The 21,274-nt window shown below is 36.5% G+C and overlaps 1 protein-coding gene across 6 annotated transcripts in view; it reads right to left on the reverse strand.

Annotated features, from left to right (window-relative positions):
• Positions 1–7,411: 7,411 nt before the first annotated feature.
• LOC123525474 (uncharacterized peptidase C1-like protein F26E4.3) overlaps positions 7,412–21,274 on the reverse strand; it is a 119,395-nt gene continuing 105,532 nt past the window's right edge. For all 6 annotated transcript variants that reach the window (XM_045304538.2, XM_045304543.2, XM_045304542.2 and 3 more), the window contains exons 2-10: positions 18,574–18,640; positions 17,961–18,071; positions 14,861–15,093; positions 11,876–12,026; positions 10,920–11,082; positions 10,613–10,658; positions 10,188–10,314; positions 9,661–9,703; positions 7,412–8,784 (exon numbers count right to left, since the gene is read on the reverse strand). In XM_045304538.2, the coding sequence (XP_045160473.2) occupies positions 8,539–8,784; positions 9,661–9,703; positions 10,188–10,314; positions 10,613–10,658; positions 10,920–11,082; positions 11,876–12,026; positions 14,861–15,093; positions 17,961–18,071; positions 18,574–18,640 (1,187 nt within the window). In that variant the 3' untranslated portion in view covers positions 7,412–8,538. The remainder of the gene's footprint in view (positions 8,785–9,660; positions 9,704–10,187; positions 10,315–10,612; positions 10,659–10,919; positions 11,083–11,875; positions 12,027–14,860; positions 15,094–17,960; positions 18,072–18,573; positions 18,641–21,274) is intronic.

Genomic DNA, 21,274 nt, shown 5'->3' on the forward strand with positions numbered 1-21,274 from the left:
TTTCTCAGCAACCTCTGTTTGGTATTTAGCCAAACTTCATTATAAGGAGCATCACTATCAAGAGGAGATGCGCATCCTGTCTTCATGTTGTGGTCGAATGATTTTCACTAACATATTGCCCTTTTAGTATTAATCATATAGTATATTACGGTACCATTTCTTGTCCAGAGACTCTGGACAAGAAATGGTACTGTAATATACCAGAGTATTTCTCTGCAACCACTGGCTAGAATTCATCAAAACTTCATAAGAAGCATTACTCCCAAGAGGGGATGTGCATTTTGTCATCATGTTGTGGTCAGACGATTTTTCACTGAGTTATTGCCGTTAGATTATTCAATATTAGTATACTATAGTACCATTTAGGCCCGGATCCAGAAATTTTTGACTGGGAGGTGGGGGGGGGGGGCTCCAGTCTAGAACAAAGATGTCACTGCCGAAGCGCATAGCGAGGTATTGGAGGGGGTGCCTTTGCCCATGTTGGGGGGGAGTGGGGGGGGGGGGGGGGTCAAGGGGATGTCCCCCTGGAATTTTGTTTTGAAATACAGGTGTATGAAATGGTGTCCTCTGGTGCATTTTAGGTCTAAATTTTGAGGAAATGGAGGGGTTAGTCCCCTCTTGATGGTGGGTTGGGTGAGGCGGGGGGAGGGGTCAGGGGGCTCCTGGAAAATTTTGAAATACAGGTATGAAATGGTGGCCTCTGGTGCATTTCTGGGTCTAAATTTTGAGAAGAAATTATTCCTTTGCCAAAATAGTAGGGTGCATCTTTGATGAGTATAGGTCACTTCTCAGCCAACTGGGGGAAGGGAGGTGGGGGGGGGGGGGGGCACGGGTCCCCTCGGCCCGGCTCTGGATCCGGGCCTGCCATTTCTTGTTAGAATATTTCTCAGCAGCTGCCGGACGGATTCATTGAAACTTCATAGGAAGCTCCACTCTTAAGGGGCGGTGGGCATGTTGTCTTTATGTTCAGATCAGATGATTTTTGTCAATCCCGCTTGCTATAGCGAAGACATAGTTGTCCAAATGACTGTTCAGTGTATGTGCGCGAGTGTGTGCAAGACTGAAGAGGCGGCGACTGTATGCTTTTCCTTCGGGGAGCATGAAATGGAAGATACACGATTTACATTTCATTTGAGATTGAAGAAAAAAGATAAATATTCTTGATATACTTTCTTGACTATACCATTGGAAGAGAGGGATAAACAACTCTCCCTTAAAGTATTTAAAACGGCATGAAGAACTGTCCTTTATTACATTTGGCGGGAATTGGACATGATTTCTTTGTGCAATAATTATAAGTGTACTAACTAAAAAGTAAGCAATCAATCATTTGAAACATTCCAAAGGGTATACAGTACTAAATAAATTTGCTATATGTTTTTATATAAAATCAACAATCTTCTGAGAGCTGTAACACATAGCCAGGCCTATTTTTTAAAAAAAAGATTACTAGCCTTATCTTAAATGACCTATAAACCACAAAAGAATGCCAAGAAAAGTAGGTATCATGTATCTTTCTAAGAGAGATTTTGTTTGACAGGTCAACGCTATAGAATATCTTCCACATTAACCGGGGAGAAATGGTGGATTCTTTCTTTCTGCCATTACCTATTTAGTACTATTGTTTCATTTTTGTAGTAACAGTAGCTTAATTGCATGTAAAATACCAAGTTTCAGCATGATAAAGATTTGTGGCATTTCCAGTAACGGGTGTCACTGCGGAAATTTTTCTCAAAAATTGTTTTAACGACACAACTTTTGGCCATTTCTACTTGGAGCTTAGTTTTGCCCGATTATTTAGAACTTAAATTTGCAAGCAAATAACACATAAACAGTTAAATATACAACATCTATATACACCTTTAGAAGTTTACCATCAATTCCATATTTTATTGGTTTATACTGTAACGCACTTCTCGAAACGGAATCAACTGCTTTTTAGTTATCAATGAAAGCACCATATAATCGCTTGCCCTGGCTCAGGTAACTGTCAATAAATGTAACACAAATATGGCATCAGTTGTTAAGTGTTCTGGTAGAAATCCAAATTGTGCATCAGTAACCTTTTCTTTATATATTGTTCACTGTCATGATCTGACATGTAATGCATAGGTTACATAACTCTACTTTGTATTCTTACAAAATTATGTCCCTTTTTTGACTAAGCAGTTTTTGGTTAAGTTTTTATATGTAAGCTGGTATCTCGAATGGATTGAAACTTCTCACAATTGTCCATTGTCATGTACTGATATGCATTGTACAGGTTCAATAACCCTGTTTTGCAATTTTACAAAATTATTCCCCCTTTTCAACTTTTATTTTCATTCAACTGACAAGGCTGTTGAATAGTGGAGCGTTGCTGTCCTCAGACAGCTCTTGTTCCTCTACGTGAATATGTCGAATCGGACGCTTGAATAGACACAACGTAGCATAAAACAATAAGTAAGAAAAAAGACAAGAGAAAAAATGAAATCTAGTATCGTATTTATAATATGGATAACATCAATATTTTTTTCAGAAAAAAAAAAAAAACACGTTTTCACAAAACACAATTGAAAACAGGACTTGGGGATATTAAAGGAAAACATGTTTCTTATGGAAAAAACTGCGTATATCAAGCATACCGAAAATGTATTCTGTTCATTCATCACTCTTAATTAAACAGTTAGTTTGCTGCGAAAGATATATTCAGATTCAAGGAAAATGTTTTGATACGTCCTCTTCGAAGGAATTTTACACCTTATGGACTTTGTTTTTTATAAAAAAAAAAAGTTTACAAAAGTGTTCTGACCAAGCAGAAGAGGCTCTCAAGAAATGTTGTTGTGTTTGGAACAACGTACATCGTCTTTTTTCCACTAAATCATAAATGTGACTAGAGCGTTAACAAGCTTTTAATGTGATTTGACCGCGTTACCTAGTTTTTGACTCCACATGACCCAGATCCGGACCTGACTTAGTAATCATCATGATAAACATTCCGATCAACATTCATGAAGAGAGGGTCATAAATGTGGCCTCTAGAATGTAAACAAGAGTTCCTTTAATTTGAGTTGGTGACCTAGTTTTTGACCCCGCATGACCCAGTTTCAAACTTAGCCTTGAAATAAACATTCTGACCAAGTTTCATTAAGATAGGGGGGCCTCCGTGGCCGAGTGGTTAAAGTTGCTGACTTCAAATCACTTGTCCCTCACCAATTTGTGTACGAGCCTCAATCGGGGCGTTGAATTCTTCATGTGAGGAAGCCATCCAGCTGGCTTGCGGAAGGTCTGTGGTTCTACCCAGGTGCCCGCTCGTGACGAACTAATGCGCGGAGGGGCACCTGGGGTCTTCCTCCACCATCAAAGCTGGAAATTCGCCATACGACCTATGCTTGTGTCGTTAAACCAAAAAAAAAAAATAAAAAAGATACGGTCATATATATGGCCTCTAGAGTGTTAACAAGCTTTTCCTTTGATTTGAGCGGGTGACCTAGTTTTTGAACCACGATCGCCTAGAATTCATCAAGATAAACATTCTAAACATGTGTCTTGGTAGTAGGGTCATGAATGTGGCCTCAAGAGTGTTAACAAGCTTTTCCTTTGAACTGGCCTAGTGACCAAATGTTTGACCCCACATGACCCAGTTTTAAACTTGACCTAGAGATCATTCAGATAAACATTTTGACCAAGTTTCATGAAGATAAGTTCATAAATTTGGCCTTTTAATTGTTAACAAAATTTTCCTTTGATTTGATCAGGTAGCCTAGATTTTTACCCCAAATGACACAGATTCATATTTGACCTAAAGGTCACCATGACAAACATTCTGACTAAGTTTCAGGAAGACAGAGAGCATGTTGATGCACTGATTAAAATTGTATGGCATTTCTTTCGTTGTGTTTGTTTTACTTGGTTGTCTACGTTCACACTGGTACGTCCATCCCCATTCACCTCCCCACCACCTATATCCATTTGGCCCTTCAAGTTTGAAATCGCTCCTACGCCAATGGACATAGAAAAGTTGAAAATTTTTCCGTTCTTGTCCGATTATATGTTTCGCAATAAGTGGTGTATGTGCGGCGGTTACCGCCAAAATTAGTAAATATACAATCCATTCATAAACAAGTCAGTCAGCGCAGTGCATTTCAACGCCATCGTCTAAAACTCCATCCCGTCCAATAAATTTGCATTCAACACATTGTTTTTGGAAACCATTTAACACAAAACTTCATTCCATCAATCTAAACATGGAACGATGCATTTAAAAACTTGTTGCGATGCACTGTACTATGAAATCATCCAACAAAACATGATACCATCCACTTCAATGTGAAGCCGTTTAACAAAACACGAGTACGTGCAGTGTAAAATTAAATGATTTATTGCAACTTGACGCCGTCTAATGCAAAATGAAACCGCTCTGTGTAATTAAGAGTGGTGTATAATAACTTCATGCCATGCAGTCCAATGTGAAGACGTTTAACGCAACATGAGTTCGTGCAGTGTAAAATGAAACGATTCATTAAAGCTTGGCGCCGTCTAATGCATACTGAAACCGTGTTGTGTGATTTGGAGCGGCGTATCAAAATTTGATGCCATGCAGCCAAATGTGAAGCCGTTTAACGAAACACGAGTACGTGCATTGTAAAAGGTTAATAAGATTATCAGTTCATAAGTTTGCCCTGTTATAGATATAGATTCTGGATCAGTTTTACATAAGAATATCTTAAAATTTGTCCTAAAACCGACCTTGTGGGGATATTCTAACATTTAATTTGACACTGTTCCTGCGATTTATCTGACTTGTTTTCGTGAAACTTCTTTCTTCTTAGTTTAAGCTTTGTCAGAAGTATGCTTCGTGAAACACTCAGTAATAGAAATAATAATAACAAAATTAACAAACACTAAAAATCTCCCGAGTTAATTATTAATCATATAAAATAAATGTTAACATGTCTATGTTTTAGACAGTATGTCTAAATTACATGTACTTCACTGTGCAATGTTTTGTCAATTTTTGTTTGTTTGTTTGTTTTTTCGGTGGTGTGGAAGACCTGATACCGTTTCTAACAGTATTTCATTTAAGTTGGACAGTCAGTTTCCTGGATTTCATACAAGTATTAACGTTATATCCACAAGTATCTGCTACGCTCGCTCGGTTCACAAATCCCCTTACAGGTCGTATGAAATCCAGGAAACTGACTGTCCACCTTAAACGAAATACTGTTTAAAAATGGCATATGATCTTCCGCCGCCCCCCCCCCCCCCCCCCACGAAAAAACAAAACACAAATGTGCTCTGTACAGTGAAGTACATGTTGTTTTGACATACTGTCTAAAAACATAAACATGCTTACATTGATATTATATGATTAATAATTAACTCGGGAGATTTTTAGTGTTTGTTAATTTTGTCATTATTATTTCTATTACTTAGTCTGTTTCATGAAATATACTTCTGACAAAGCTTAAACTAAGAAGAAAAACGTTCCACGAAAATAAGTCAGATAAATCGCAGGAACAGTGTCAAATTAAATGTTAGAATTTTACCACAAGGTCGGTTTTAAAACTTTTAAGACATTCTTATGTAAAACTGATCCGGAATCTATATTTATAACAGGGCAAACTTATGAACTGAAATCTTATTAACCTTTTACAATGCACGTACTCGTGTTTCGTTAAACGGCTTCACATTTGACTGCATGGCATCAAGGTTTGATACGCCGCTCCAAATCACACAACACGGTTTCAGTATGCATTAGACGTCGCAAAGCTTTAATGAATCGTTTCATTTTACACTGCACGAACTCATGTTGCGTTAAACGTCTTCACATTGGACTGCATGACATGAAGTTATTATACACCGCTCTTAATTAAAGGTCACAATAGCCTAAATAGTTTTCCCTATATATTCTATATAAAAGTGACCTTTTTCAAAGAGCAATCTGACTAAAGTACTTGATCTTCTAAACGAAGATCTGAGAACGACCCATTCACATTCGTCTTCTGTATATTTTGGATTTCCAGTATTGCTATTTTTATTTTATCCAATCAGACAACTTGTTCGAATGTCAAAGAGTAAGAAAAATGTGCAGTCATTCCAGGGCTCGAACCTGGGACCCCTCGCTTACAAAGCAAGTGGCCTACCGACTGAGCTAACCGGCTATCTGGTACATTATGACATAAAAATTGTAAATATCAAAAGTCAAGGCTACAGGTAGATTTGCAAGATGTTGTAAGTTAGGCTCTGATTGGCTAGCGAAAGGGTCGTCAGAACGAGGCAATGAATAAGTCGTTCTCAGATCCTATGCGTAGCGTAATAGGATATGTACTTTAGTCAGATTGTTCAAAGAGCTACCAAACATAGCTAGACCCATTTCAGAGAACAAATCCTTACCTCATTTTAAAGAGTTATGATAAAACTGATATAAAATGAAGAGAAAAGTAGGGGTCATGTATCTTCTAAGAGAGATTTCTCTGGTCACATTTACTTACTGTAAACTGACATCAAAATCACACTGCTGTGACCAGGAAGTACTACTCATACTAAACTTGAGCTTGACTTTACCAAATACAACCTGCTCTACCATTTTTCCAACCAAAATGTCAACAATACATCCACAATGAAATTTAAACAAAAACTAGCCTCAATTTAGACCTCTGTTACCATGCCAAGTGAAAAATTAGTGTTCAAATACCTGGCAGCCATTACGCGATTAGACCAGATGGCTCCCACGCTGGTTCCTATAGTTTAGTTAGGCCTACACAGAGCGGTTTCATTATGCATTAGACGGCGTCAAGTTGCAATAAATCATTTAATTTTACACTGCACGTACTTATGTTGTGTTAAACGGCTTCACATTGAAGTGGATGGTATCATGTTTTGTTGCATGATTTCATAGTACGGTGCATCGCAACAAGTTTTTCAATGCATCGTTCCATGTTTAGATTGATGGAATGAAGTTTTGTGTTAAATGGTTTCAAAATACAATGCGTTGAATGCAAATTTATTGGACGGGATGGACTTTTAGACAAGATGGCGTTGAAATGCACTGCACTGACTGACTTGTTTATGAATGGATTGTATATCTACTTATTTTGGCGGTAACCGCCGCCCACAGAAGTGTTCTTCGGCTGTGATAATCGAACAAAAGAAATTTAAAGTAGCTCATTCAAAAAGTATTACTCTTGATATACTGTTAAAACTCGAGTTAAATCCCTTAGATTGTCGAGACTGAGAAAAACTAAAGTTGCAATTCCTTGAATTTGCCGACTTCCTGAAATTTCATGAAAAAGACAAGACGTACACTATATACAATATTAGCGACATGGACATGAATAGAAAGAAAGTAAAAATAGCACCTTTAGAAATCAATTGCTAGCATTTCAGTGCTCAGGGAATATTATAGGTGAAATAAACAAATATACTAGTATGTAATTTATGATAAAATATGTTATAAAATATAGTAAATAAATATTGGCATTTCATATAACACGTGCTCATAAACTTTGTACTTTTTTTATGCCGAAATAGATAAAATGACCTAACTTAACATGTCATAGTTTCATATCAAAAAGGGTGATTTTAACATCACAAACTTGGTATATCTTTATATTACAACTAAAATATATGAAAATCTTTGTTTTATGGAACTTGTTAACGAAAAGAATATGTGGTCCACATAACATGATGTAGAACGCTCTATATGCACATTGTAGTTCGTGTGATGTATTTTGACTAATGCAACGTGCAAATAATGTATGATAGAGGTGATTTATACAGTTCTGAGTGGGAAAAAAGTACTGGCCGTGAGTTATAGATAATTATATCGTATACTTCGTGCTGTTGGATGTAAAGGGAACAACAAATATTTTTCAAGCTATAGATCCATGGAATATTTCTACAATGTGTTAGTAAAGTTTGTTCATTTGTTTGGGGTTTAACGCCGTTTTTCAACAGGAAATAAACGACCTTTTATCAAAATGTGGGTTGTATGTGTGGATTGGAATATCTGGTCCCCATGCAACTAGTAATTAGTTACTCAAATAGAATGAAACGAAGCAAGTTTACGCATTCATTCATTCTTAAATGACGTCACTCATAGCACAAGTCACAGTACACCCTGGGTTTTAAAGTTCTTATAACAAATACTTTTGTGTTGTAAACTTGCAATAAAAATGCTGAATCACACATAATTTACATTTTTCTCTAATATACCAGCAGCAGAAGGTAAAAAATAACATATTTAAAATAATAAAAATTCGAAAGGATTTTAATCTTTCAGACTATTGAAAGGGACCCGAAACCTAATTTCCTTAGTTGCTAATTTTTCGAAACTTAAGACAATCCGTTATGAACAAACAGAGGTGATGCTACGACTGTTGCTTGGTGGAGGAATTTCATAATTGGAATGTAAAAAAATCTGCACCCTGACTAATACAATTTCTGATAATATATGCCTTTTGCTGTCCGAAAAATATTTTACCCATCTACTAGCACTTCAGAATACAGTATTATGAAAATATAATCTCCGAAATAGTATTTCTTAAGCTACAAAATTCATTGTCTTTTATGGACTCGTTTGTGTCTTCGAAGATGCCGTCTGCCTCTACGTCTGCTCCTTCGAAAGCTCACCCTTTGACGTTCCAGTCTGAACCCTTCTAACAAAGCCCGTAATGCTTCATCGCCTTGGACTTTACCCCAGGCTCCTAGTACGAAAGACTCGATATCACACTCATTCGTTCCTCTTGCAATCCGGAAATAACCATTTTCGCCCCAGTCACTGCCCCAGGAATTAGCACATAACTATTGGTGAAAAAAGGTTAAAGTTTGTTTAAAAGCCAGAGAATGATAACGAAGTATGTTGACTACAATTATGCTAAACATTAACTTTTTCAAATCGTTGAAGATTTAGGTCCCTTCGTTTTATCAGGAAGCACAGCTATCACCAGTATCAGGCTGCAAACGCTAACTACTCAAGACATGCCTATAGTTATTAAAGCGAAGGCCATGGTAAAAATAATGCCTAAGTGGGGGAAATTTCTCTACCGCCTTCAAAGTTTTCTTTGGCGCATAATCGCACGAAGCAAATATGGCCAGAACATTAGGCTATGCATCGTATTTTTATTTCCATGTAAAGGAGATGGAGAATGTAACCTGTATTATCAAAAGAAGATTTGAACAGATTTGTAAAAAGGCAGGATGAAAATTATCTCATTATGGAAAATGCCAATTTCACAGTATACAAGTTTCATTGTTTTCGTAATAATTCTTTTGATTCAGTACATAGCTCTTTCTTGAAATATATAGAATTATTGATAGTTAGTCGTTTGATTAAAATATTTGCTGAAATTTACCAAACACACCAAAATAGTGGGCTTTCAAGTTTTGAAACTCCACAAAAAACCATGTACTTCTTACACAGCAGTTTTTGTGGAGATCTTAAGGAATTATTCTATCTAAAATCTAACGACTGTCTAAAACATTGACAGTTTGAAATACATCTGAGTTAAGCCCCTCTGATACCGAATCGGCTTATTCCAGTGTACAGATAAGTATCTGCCCATTTTAAAAATGAAAACAGTTTTAAAAGTACTTGCTCCTACCATAAAACAGGCCTATGAAAACAGATGTAGGTCATGTTTGTGTAACTACTATTTGAATGTAAGTTGATATATTTACCCAGTACTTTAAATTTCTTCCGCTACTTCTGTCTAAACCCCATCTGAAAGAAATACGACAACATAATTAATGTTTTCCATTTTTGTGGTTTCATACTCGAGACCGACCGGGTCAGCAAGCCCGTGACGGGAGGCGCCGATATCGAGACTGTCCGGGTCAGTAAGCCTGTGACGGCAGGCGCTGATATTTGATGCAATGTACACATATTTCAAATCTATTGAAGGTAATTTATGTATATCATAATAACGTAAAGCTGTAATACCGACAAATTCAGAAAAGTTCACAAGTTTAGTATTGACTGTTAAATCTAAACATCATTTTTTTTTAATGTCAGTAACTCGCCGAAATTTAGAAAAAGAAACTTTGATACAAAGGAAGTCACAGTTAAGTGACCTTATATTGATCCATATTTTTTTCTCAACAAGATTTCGTTTCTTGGTACGCATCTCTTCTGAAAGAATGTATTTCACTAGCTTTCTAAAAGGATTGGGACATTCAGTCGACAATGAAAAAGTATACACACATACCCGATAATTCTAACTGAATGATACGAGTATTTCTCTTCAGATACAGGGGTTGTTTCAGGTACAACACGTGAATAACTGTATACGCCAGACTTGTACATAAAGAAATCCTCTTTCACCTTGAATGTAGCTAAAATAAAGAGACAAGAGACATTTCTACACTACAAATCTTCCGAGTTACTAGTAATCCCGAGATAAAACCAACCTAATTTAAGCGGGTCGCATACGCGATAGGACAGTTCTTCAAATAAATGGAACCTGTCAGATGTCCGTCAGTATGATCTTATCCTGCTTAGTTACATATGTAACTTCTCTATTGGAATTTTCCTAATAACGCCATTTTGAATGAAAAGGACAACAAAAATGTGTGTTTAAAGAAAAACGTGGTGACGGGAGTTAGCATCGACAGAGCACTGGCGGAACCTTACCTTGCACTGGTCCATTCATTTCTATTTCGGCCATTATATCTCTCTCCTGAAACACAGTATAAAGGATATAGATTAACGGAGCATAATTTAGAAATATCTTGGATTGAATATTTCTACTGTTCGGAAAGGTTACAACGTGACGGAGCATTTTCTTACTATTTACGACTTTTATTCGTTTCGGTAAAAAGTCAGCATCATTGACTGTTTGTTGAAATCTTGAATTAAATTATCTATAAATGTACAAAGTTTGACCTTTTTAGGAGATACTTTTGACACGTAAGTATTAACTTTTATGTTCTTTACCCACCGACATAGATATTCTGTATGGAGGGGTAGAATGAAAGACCCGCTGTATTCTGAACGGTATCCCACTGGGACATAGTCCGCCCGTCTGTCCGCGGGCAACAAGACATCTCCCGATCGAACTTGTATCCCCGCTTCTATAGGGGTAACAGTCTTCAGTAGTCACCCTAGAATAAAGAAACACTAACCTATCAATAATTTATGTCAGAAGTGTGACGTTCGTCGCCAAAGAATCATTTTAATAACCGAAATCAGAACTGAGAAAAACCTTACAGATACATAGCTAACATTTCCTAGACCAAACAATATTTTATTTGCATATGCTTCCTAACGATTAATCGAATCTAACATCAAATCAGGAAATGCAATCGAACGGATTGATTTATATATAAGTTCGTCCCACATGTTTTCTTATTAATATATAAGGACGGACGGAGTAAGTTTTGGTAAATATTCTGTACAATAACCGTAGCCTTTTTTTCCAATATTAGTATAATCATTCTTTTTAATAAAGGTTCGATTTTCTTTATGATAGTATTGAAGTTCCTATATGTAACCCTTATGAAAAATATTTTTATCTGAAGTTGTTTGTATTTTGATAAACAGTTCATAGGACATCCTTCTGAAGTGTGCTATCTTTGTTTAAATTATGTCACTTGGTCATGCAAAATAAAACCTTGTCATTTATCTTGCATGTGTGGCCTAATTGTCTAAATAAAAATGTTGCTTAAGTTTAGTAAATACAAAATGTCTTTACAATTCTTTAACTCTTACTGTACACTTAGCATATGTAAATTTGATTTGCATACGTTTTGTTCTGTTTTGATAAAAGCTTCACTATAACTATCTGTTGCCTATCAAGGTATGAAAAACGCTTGCCAAATAACCTGCCATACCCTTAATTACATTTTGTTCAGTACAGACATTTATAAAGGATTTCAATCTAGTTTCCATGGTTACCCGCGTTTTCTGATGAACCACCAAGCTCTATCCAGGTTACCTCCTTTACATCCATTCTGACCGTGGTTGTTACAGGACATGAGGTTCTGAGGTGACAGCGAATCTGGCGCCGCTCCCCGGGACTCGATGGTCAGTCGATCAGCTGCCAGGGCTGAAGTGAGAAAAGCCTTGCTTGTAGCTTAGCAACAGAAGAGAAGTAACGAAAGCCTCTCAGCATGTGCAGCAATATCAATTTTGTCATTTTCTTTGAGTGGCAATGACTCATGCGCTACCCGCAGAGAAGATGCTGAGATAACGGAGAAGACGCTGAGATAATAAAAAAGAAGCTGAGTTTGTTTATAAAGAAGACACTGAGATAATAAAGAAGACACTGAGATAATAAAAAAGATACTGAGATATTAGAGAAAATACAGATATAATAATGAAGACGCTCAGATAACAGAGAAGACGCTCAGATAACAGAGAATACGCTCAGATAATAAAGAAGACGCTGAGATAATAAAGAAGACGCTGAGATATTAGAGATAATACAGATATAATAAAGAAGACGCTTAGATAACAGAGAAGACGCTGAGATAACAGAGAATACGCTCAGATAATAAAGAAGACGCTGAGATAATAAAGACGACACTGAGATATTAGGCAGAATACAGATATAATAAAGAAGACGCTCAGATAACAGAGAAGACGCTGAGATAATAAAGAAGACGCTGAGATAATAGAGAAGACGCTGAGATAACAGAGAAGACGCTGAGATAATAAAGAAGACGCTGAGATAACAGAGAAGACGCTGAGAAAATAAAGAAGACGCTGAGATAACAGAGAAGACGCCGAGATAATAAAGAAGACGCTGAGATAACAGAGAAGACGCTGAGATAACAGAGAAGACGCTCAGATAACAGAGAAGACGCTGAGATAATAAAGAAGACGCTGAGATATTAGAGAAAATACTGATATAATAAAGAAGACGCTCAGATAACAGAGAAGACGCTGGGATAATAAAGTAGACGCTGAGATATCAGAGAAAATACTGATATAATTAAGAAGACGCTCAGATAACAAAATGCTCAGATTAGAAAACACTAATACAAAAAGGAAGACGCTGTGATAATAGAGAAGACGCTGATATAATACAGAAAGAAACATAAAAGAAATACGTTCATTATTTTAGGTATCTAGCTGACAAAATGATAAGACGTGAGCTCAACGTAACCTACCGTCGCCGGAATTTAATATGTTTCATTCTTAGTAATGTTCATTTTATTTTTCTAAATAATATGTGAAATATAATCACTTATAACTGTATCAAAAACTACAATATAACAGGTTTTCGCACTGTAGATACTGAAGTCAAAGAAAAAACGATGTCTGCCGATATTACAAACAAAAACCAATTATGTTGTGTCATTATTATAGACGACACTGTTACACTACAAACTGGTACTAATGCATTTTGGTACTCGGTACCAAAACGTAACCAAGATCTGTTGGTACCAATGCGTTGAAAAGGAGCTTACGATTTGTCACGGAACATGGAATAACAGGGTCACGTATTTAATGAATAACTTAAACTTTTTAGCGAATAATTTACTATAGACTATTTTCTATTTTGGACTATTTCTTTTTCACTTAAATGCATGTATTTTGGGACACCTCGGCACATGACGTTTACTGGCTGCTATTGAAGTCATTGGCTGGCCGTTGCCTGTATTACTTTTTTCAACGGAACGTGCACATTAAGATGCAGGTCAGTTACCATTCTGGTAATATCAGATAAACTTAGAGTTCTATCTCTGAAAAGCTAAGTTTTATTTTGTATACTTATATACTTGTAGAATACGGAGATTTTCCGTTTGTGGGGAATAGGGAATGTAAATGGCATAAACGTAAAAGTACGCGCTATCAATAAGACATTTAAAATAATTGCATATTTACGGTAAGCTGCATGAAGCTTTCACCACATTCCCAAGTTGTGAACATTTGCAAAGATTTAGTGTCAGGATGACATGACTTTCGACATTCACAAAGTTCCCATGTCAACCTAATACGACAATCAACAAGCACCAAACTCGAATGTTAAGCGAGCTGGCACTGCAATTCGACATTCGTCAAGATCTAATGTCATCCTGAAACGACATTCAACAAAAGCGAATGTCTAGCTGGTAAGACATTCTACATTTATAAAAATAAGGACAAGTAGCTTGCATGGATATAACATTCACTAAGAACCATTGTCGACCTGGCTCGACGTTTGACATTAGCAAACATCCCATTTCATGCTGGCACGACATTTGTCCAATTCAAATGTCAAGGTGACGCGACATTCGACATTTTCCAAATGTTAATATCGATCTGGCATTACACTCGACTCCGCAAAGATTCAACGTGGGGATTGCACGACATCGGGCATTCACTAAGACGCAAATCAAAATCCCTAATGATAGATGTACTGGACAGAACATTAGTTGAAAAAATACCTTCAACCAGTCCTGTGTTTTAACGGTTTACTTTTCTTAGCCATGCAAACTAGAATTTCGGCATAAAATGTGAATTTGAAGAAACATATTACGTAATAAATGAGAACGGTCAATGAATTGTCACAAATGCAACGATTGCGTGTTCAGGTAATATGATACTTCAAACATCTCTATTTCTTATGAAAATATCAGAACATTAGTAATGCCATTTTACATTATATGTGTATATAATTATGTTACGTATTTTGGTAGTGTCCATCCCATTTGGTGGTGACTTCCGCAACTCGGCCATGTTCTGTTACTCCGTACCAAAACTCGACTTTTTAGTTACAAGTTCCAAAATGCATTAGTATCACTTTGTGGTGCATCACGACACAAATATTTTCTGTTTGGCAAAAGACGCTAGAAATGAAAATATTCTTCTACATGTAATTTTAATAACTGTTATCCCCTTCCCACTTTCCTATGAGCCAAAATTCTAACCTTATCCCAGCGGACGATATCCTACCTGTTGTTGAAAATGCCCATGACGCCGCACAATTCCCTTGGTCTCTGATGCCGTGCACCCATCGTGGCCATTTAACCCGGGCGTCAAAATTTTCGGCCAAGCGACCATCATGGTTGACTTTGATCGGATTCATGTTCATAACAAGTTCGTCAGGCTTATAAGTACCAAGACGGTATTGCCGTCCTTCAGTTAAAGTCATTCCCCAGAATTTTGTATAATTTGAAGCCCTCCATCTGCAATGTAAAGAATAATAAAGATTTACTCTTTTTGTTGTTGTTGTTGTTGTTGTTGTTTATTGTTTACTTCATTCACTTTATAGTTGTATGGTGTTTTCTATGAATTTGGTGAAACATGTAGAGTTTGACCTGTTTCTTTTTACACTGCAAACTATGCATTTTACTCCCTATCGGAACGTTATCAATTTGACTCTTTCGCTCTTTTCCATCAACTGGAACCAGTTTCGACGAATTATTGTATAAATATCAGCTAAAACATGTGAAACATGTAAAAAGTATATCGCACAAACTATTGGCCAGTATTCCTCATAGGAACACATTTCAAGTTACTAGACATAAATAAACATTATAACACAAGTATTTTCCAGATTAAAACTCGAAACAATGCGATCAAAGACGCTATTATAATATTAAAGATGACGACCATAATAGGCTTATAGCGCTCACCTGAGTACCATTGCCCCTAATGGAAAGATTAAGGTTACATAGACCCAACGTAAGGACATTTTCGGCAGTTATATCTGCGCAACCTACTGCGCAGCGGTCTGTCCATTACTAATAGATGCTGAATTATTTTCATACAGTGCCGAACACTAAGCGTTAATACAAACAAACTGTGAACAAGTTTCATTCGGTAAATAGCGAATTGGTTGGTTTCTATCTTAAGAAAAGGCAAAAACAGTGAAAAAAGATGTTTGTTTACAAGGAAGACGGTGGAAAAGTAAAGGATACGTAGCTTTTAATTTGGGTAGTGTATCCTCGGACTGATACAATAACAGTTCAATTTTTATTCATAATTCAGCATGTTTAAGTGTTCCATAAGAAAGTGTGTAAAGGTCGATTTTACTGAATTAAACACCCAGAGAATGAAACAATGCAGGCAGATAGTAGAGTAATGGCCTCTGGCAAAAATGAACCAAATCTCTAGAAATATCTAAATATCGCAGAAAAAGGCATGGATACCCATGTTCTTATAGTTTCGTTCTGACCTAAGCTATTTATATAATAAAAGAGAAAAAACATTGTCCGATAAAAATTTGTAGTTTTGTTACAGTTTTAGTATATCCAAGAAAGTTTCTCACAAACAGAAATTAAAGAAAACATTATTTTCATACAAGTTTTGGAATGTATAGTCAATTATAATTATTTGTGACAATTACGTGTACGTAATATTCTATATAAAAAAATTAAACCAAGTTTTCGTGAAATTTATTCAGAGTTTGCACCAGTTCTTGATTCTCATAATTATGAATTTTTCATGCACTTATCCAGTCCATAACACAGAAACGGACATGGTGACATTTCCTTCTAATCGATAAAGATAAATACCTATTAAAGATTTATCTAAAATTTCAAAAACTTCTGTCCACAGAAAAAAGTCTAGGAAATGACCTTAACCGTTCCTCATTTTCTGTATAGGGTGAAGAAATAAAGGCTCTGAAGTGTAAACAAACCCATTTGAATACAGACGGCGGATATCCAGCGATTCTACACGCTAAAAAGGTGACCATCAACACTGATATGTCTATAATAATTATACATTAGTGTAAATGAATACGTAAAAAAGATTGTATTAACTAAAGCACATGTCTCCCCATCCCGCTTCATCTAAAAAATGGTGAAGTGATATGCATCTGATTTGCAATATCCAGCCACATCAAAAACACAAATTAAACCATACCTCGTTTGTGATACGAGTGTTTTTTGAAAGAGAAATTACTAAAATTATACAAGAATATTTTGTAGCGAACAAAAAAGTTAACAAACATATTTATGGCATAATGCCCAGCATGGTAGCATGTTAGTGGAAATATATATATATGTACATTGTATGTAGTATGTTGTTACATTGACCTTGACCTAATGGCCACAAAAAGTATAGCATTTATTGACCACGGGCAGTCAGTTCGAAGTTTAGAGGCTGTAGGTCTGTTCAAGATCAGATATAAGGCAACTACGAACTTGACCTTTCATATATTGGTCCCTATTAATCATAATGATAGGCAATTCTCAAACAATGTCTGGCGGCCTAAGGACCAAGATCAGAAAAGAACTTTTAGTCTCAAGGTCAATGTGACCTTGACCTTTACCCAAAGCAATAGGGTTGTTCGATGACTGGAAATTATTACATGAAATCGAAGGCAGTTGACCTATGTTCTTTAGTAATTTATCTGAAACACATTTTACTTGAAATGTCACTTTGACATTGACCTTTGATCTAGATCAATTTGTAGTCTCTAGATAACATAAGACCTTGACCTTTCACACCCAAAATATTATGGTCATCAATTTACTACTGACATCTGTTGTAGACAGGCAATAATTCTATAACTGACAAGGCAGTAGCTTAGACCTATTTGTTCTTTAGTCATTGATCTGAAACACCTTTCACTCCCAAGGTCATCGTGACCTTAACTTTTGTTCTATAACAACAGGGGTCAACTTCTACCAAAAGCAATCGTTATATAAATTCTAACTCTCTTGGCGCAATGGAATTCAGGTAAGGAGCAAAAATAATTTTAGTCTTAAGTTCACTGCGATCTTGACCTTTGGCACCCATATTAATACTGGTCTTGAACAGGCAGCAGGCAATCAATCATTGAAGTTTTAAGGTTATAGAGCCCCTGAAGACTACCTTTGACAGCTAGGGTGCATGCTATATCGTGGTGCAAGTATATTGAAATGCAAAACTAGCCTGGTGCTACAACTTCGTACAAAGTTTGGTTGAAATCCTTCCAGTAGTTTCAAACAAACTTCTGTGACAGACACACTGACAGGCAGCACAAGATCAAAATATCTCCCTTACTATGGGAAAAACATGATAAACTTGGAATTGGCGATAACATGTATTAAATATTTCATACCCGATATTTCGATTATTGACCCCGTTGATAACATTTTCTCTAATAAGACATATATTCTCCTCGCATCTCCAAGAGTGGCCAGTGGCACTTCTAGAATCCGGGGAACACCGACTGAAATATTGTAGCACAAACAGATTTATATTACAGGTAACCAACAAGATGCATACGTAAGCAGACGTATAAACTTGCTTAAACTATTGATGGATGCTGGCTCGCGTTTTGCAATTAATTATTCCATTAAAACAATGGAAGTAAGTATAGTTTACTCTTTTCAACTAAAACATGTCATTATCTGGCTTAAACTATTTATGAAGTAATACAAATGTTAAGTTTAATTGATGCGACAATCAGGGACGTAGCTACGAACTATGCTAACAATCGAGGCAAAACCATTCAGCAAGTCCGAGGGCAATTTGCTTAAAAACAACAATATAAACACCATAAAACAATAAAAACAAATTCACACGGGCAGATATTGATTGGCTATATAGACACATTCTCATCCATCAGAGGTTTGACATTGTGCCGAATACGAGAATAAGACACTATACGGACATGAGACAGCTGCGGCGTTCCATACACGAGATAATGTTGAAATACAGTTTTGTTTTACCATTTATTGCAGTTGATCTTGATGGCAGAGTTTGGAGGGAACGGCCTACCATTGTAATCGCATGCTCCTGAAAAAAAAAACAGATTTTTTTTTACTACCACTGCGATTTGTGCCATTTAAATTTGTTAATTGTCAACATTTGTACCTATTTTATGATTATTTTATTACAAATTACAATTGCAAGGCTGCATATTACAATTTCATTGCAAATTGCAGTTAATTGATGTTGGCAATTGAATAAACATAGGAATACTCAGACTACATTATACGGGTGTTCCGTTTGGACCATCCCCTGCTCTTTCATATTGGTAAAGCGCAAGCGTGATCACGATGCCGATGCAAGAAATTACTTCGCACTTCGCTGACGTAGTCTTGTGCTTCAGGTTTCGCAATTGTGATAAGCTAAGCGTGAAATTACGACGGCGAAGAGCAATATAATGATAGCGAAGCGCGACATTACGAACATTTCACGATTCCACGCTTTACCATCGTGATCTCGCGCTTATCAAAAGCGAGACGATGCCTCTAACAGAACTGCGTAAAATATCATAAGATGGAATCGCACAATACAATTGAAACGAAGGCAATAATTTCGATTTTAGACCAAAGAAAAAACACAGTCATATAATGCCAACGAAGTCAATGTTATTAATTTACTTAATATTTAAAATTTAATATATGTTTACCAAAATAGTTTGTTTCTAGTAACTGCCAGGCTATAACTTGAAAAATGGATTTTCATAACAATAGCAACCCAAGGCAATATTTTGACACAAAACTAAAATTCTAGGTAACACTGATTAAAACTGATACAAGATACCGTTATCTGAATGGTGACCGAATTTTCAAACATTGGAAATCGTTTTCAGTGCAAGCGCCGTATACAATGGTAGATAAATAACCTTCTGGTTTAGCAGTACATCACCAAATCACAGAAACGTTTGGTAAAGGAACAACATTTTTACCAGCAATCTACCTGTCTAATACATGTTTTACCTTACTGTCTTGTACCATTGGGTACTTTGACTGGATACTTGGATTCTTTTGTGAAACATAAAAAACAGACAATCATGGTGTAGCACCCTTAAAATCTGAATGTAAAACTCATACCAAAACCATATGATAAAGTAACAAACAATTTGAATCTGTCTTTTCGAAACCTAAACCAGTCAGTCTTCAGCAAGAAAATAAAATTAGCGATATAGATATAACTGTAGAAGGTGTTTTGAAAATGCTCAAGGATCTAAATCCTAACAAGGCGTCTGGCCCGGATCAGCTGTCGCCAAGATTACATAAAGAACTTTCTAGAAACAGCTCCTTTTCTCACTAAAGTCTTCCGGAACTCACTGAGAACTGGTATAGTTCCAGAGGACTGGAAAACTGCTATTGTTGCACCTGTGTACGAAAAGGGTCCTAAATATAAAGCCAGCAACTATCGGCCAATCTCTTTGACTTGCATAGCCTCCAAACTAATGTAGCATATCATGATCTCTAACATCATGCGCATCTCGACAGCAACAATCTTCTCACACCTTTCCATACATAGCTGTGAGACTCAATTACCGGTATTATCCTTTACACAAGAAATTTTTGACAATCTTCAATCTGGAAAACAAACAGATCTCATTGTAATGGATTTCTCGAAAGCTTTTGATGACAAGGTCGATCATCAACTTCTTCTCTATAAACTCATGAAACTCGGTTATCAACAAAACATCTCTATCTTGGATTCAATCTTTCCTTAGTAATCGTTCTCAATCTGTAGTAGTTGAAGGCTCACATTCTGATTCGTTACCAGTTCTGTCAGGGATTCCCCAAGGTTCAGTGTTGGACCTTTGACCCTTGTCTCTTCATTTGTTTCATCAATGACCTTCCCGACTCTGTTAAAAGTAGAATACGCTTATTTGCTGATGATACCATGATATACCTCACTATCGACTCATTAGTAGACTCTAACAAGATGATTTGACAAAATTAGAAGAATGGGAACGCAAATGGTCTCTATGGAATTCAATTCTGATAAATGCGAAAGCATATGAATCTCCAAAAAAGGAAAAAATAATTGAGCCGTGTCATGAGAAAACCAACATAGTGGGTATGCGACCAGCATGGATCCAGACCAGCCTGCGCATCCGCGCAGTCTGGTCAGGCTCCATGCTGTTCGCTTTTAAAGCCTATTGGAATTGGAGAAACTTTTAGCGAACAGCATGGATCCTGACCAGACTGCGCGGATGCGCAGGCTGGTCTGGATCCATGCTGGTCGCATACCCACTATGTTGGTTTTCCCATGGCACGGCTCATATCATCTTTCCATATCAATTACACAATCAAGAACTAAAAACTACAGAAAATGCTAAATACCTTGGGATTACCATTAGTGATGACTTTAGTTGGAAAAAACATACTGAAACTACCTCTTCAAAAGCTAGTAACACTCTTAGATTCATAAAAAGAAATGTACAGTGTAACAACCGTAATATCAAAGAAACACGTCCGCCCACAATTAGAATACTGTAACACCATATGGCATCCATGGCAGAAAAACTTAGCATATGAAATAGAAAAGGTACAAAGAGCTGCAGCCAGATATGTTATGAATGATTACTCATACCAAAGCAACGTAACATCTATGCTTGAAACTCTTAAATGGCAGACATTAGAACAGAGAAGAATACATGCATCCATAATGTTGTACAAAATA

The sequence above is a fragment of the Mercenaria mercenaria genome, chromosome 3 (assembly GCF_021730395.1).
Source record: "Mercenaria mercenaria strain notata chromosome 3, MADL_Memer_1, whole genome shotgun sequence".
Classification (NCBI taxonomy): domain Eukaryota; kingdom Metazoa; phylum Mollusca; class Bivalvia; order Venerida; family Veneridae; genus Mercenaria; species Mercenaria mercenaria.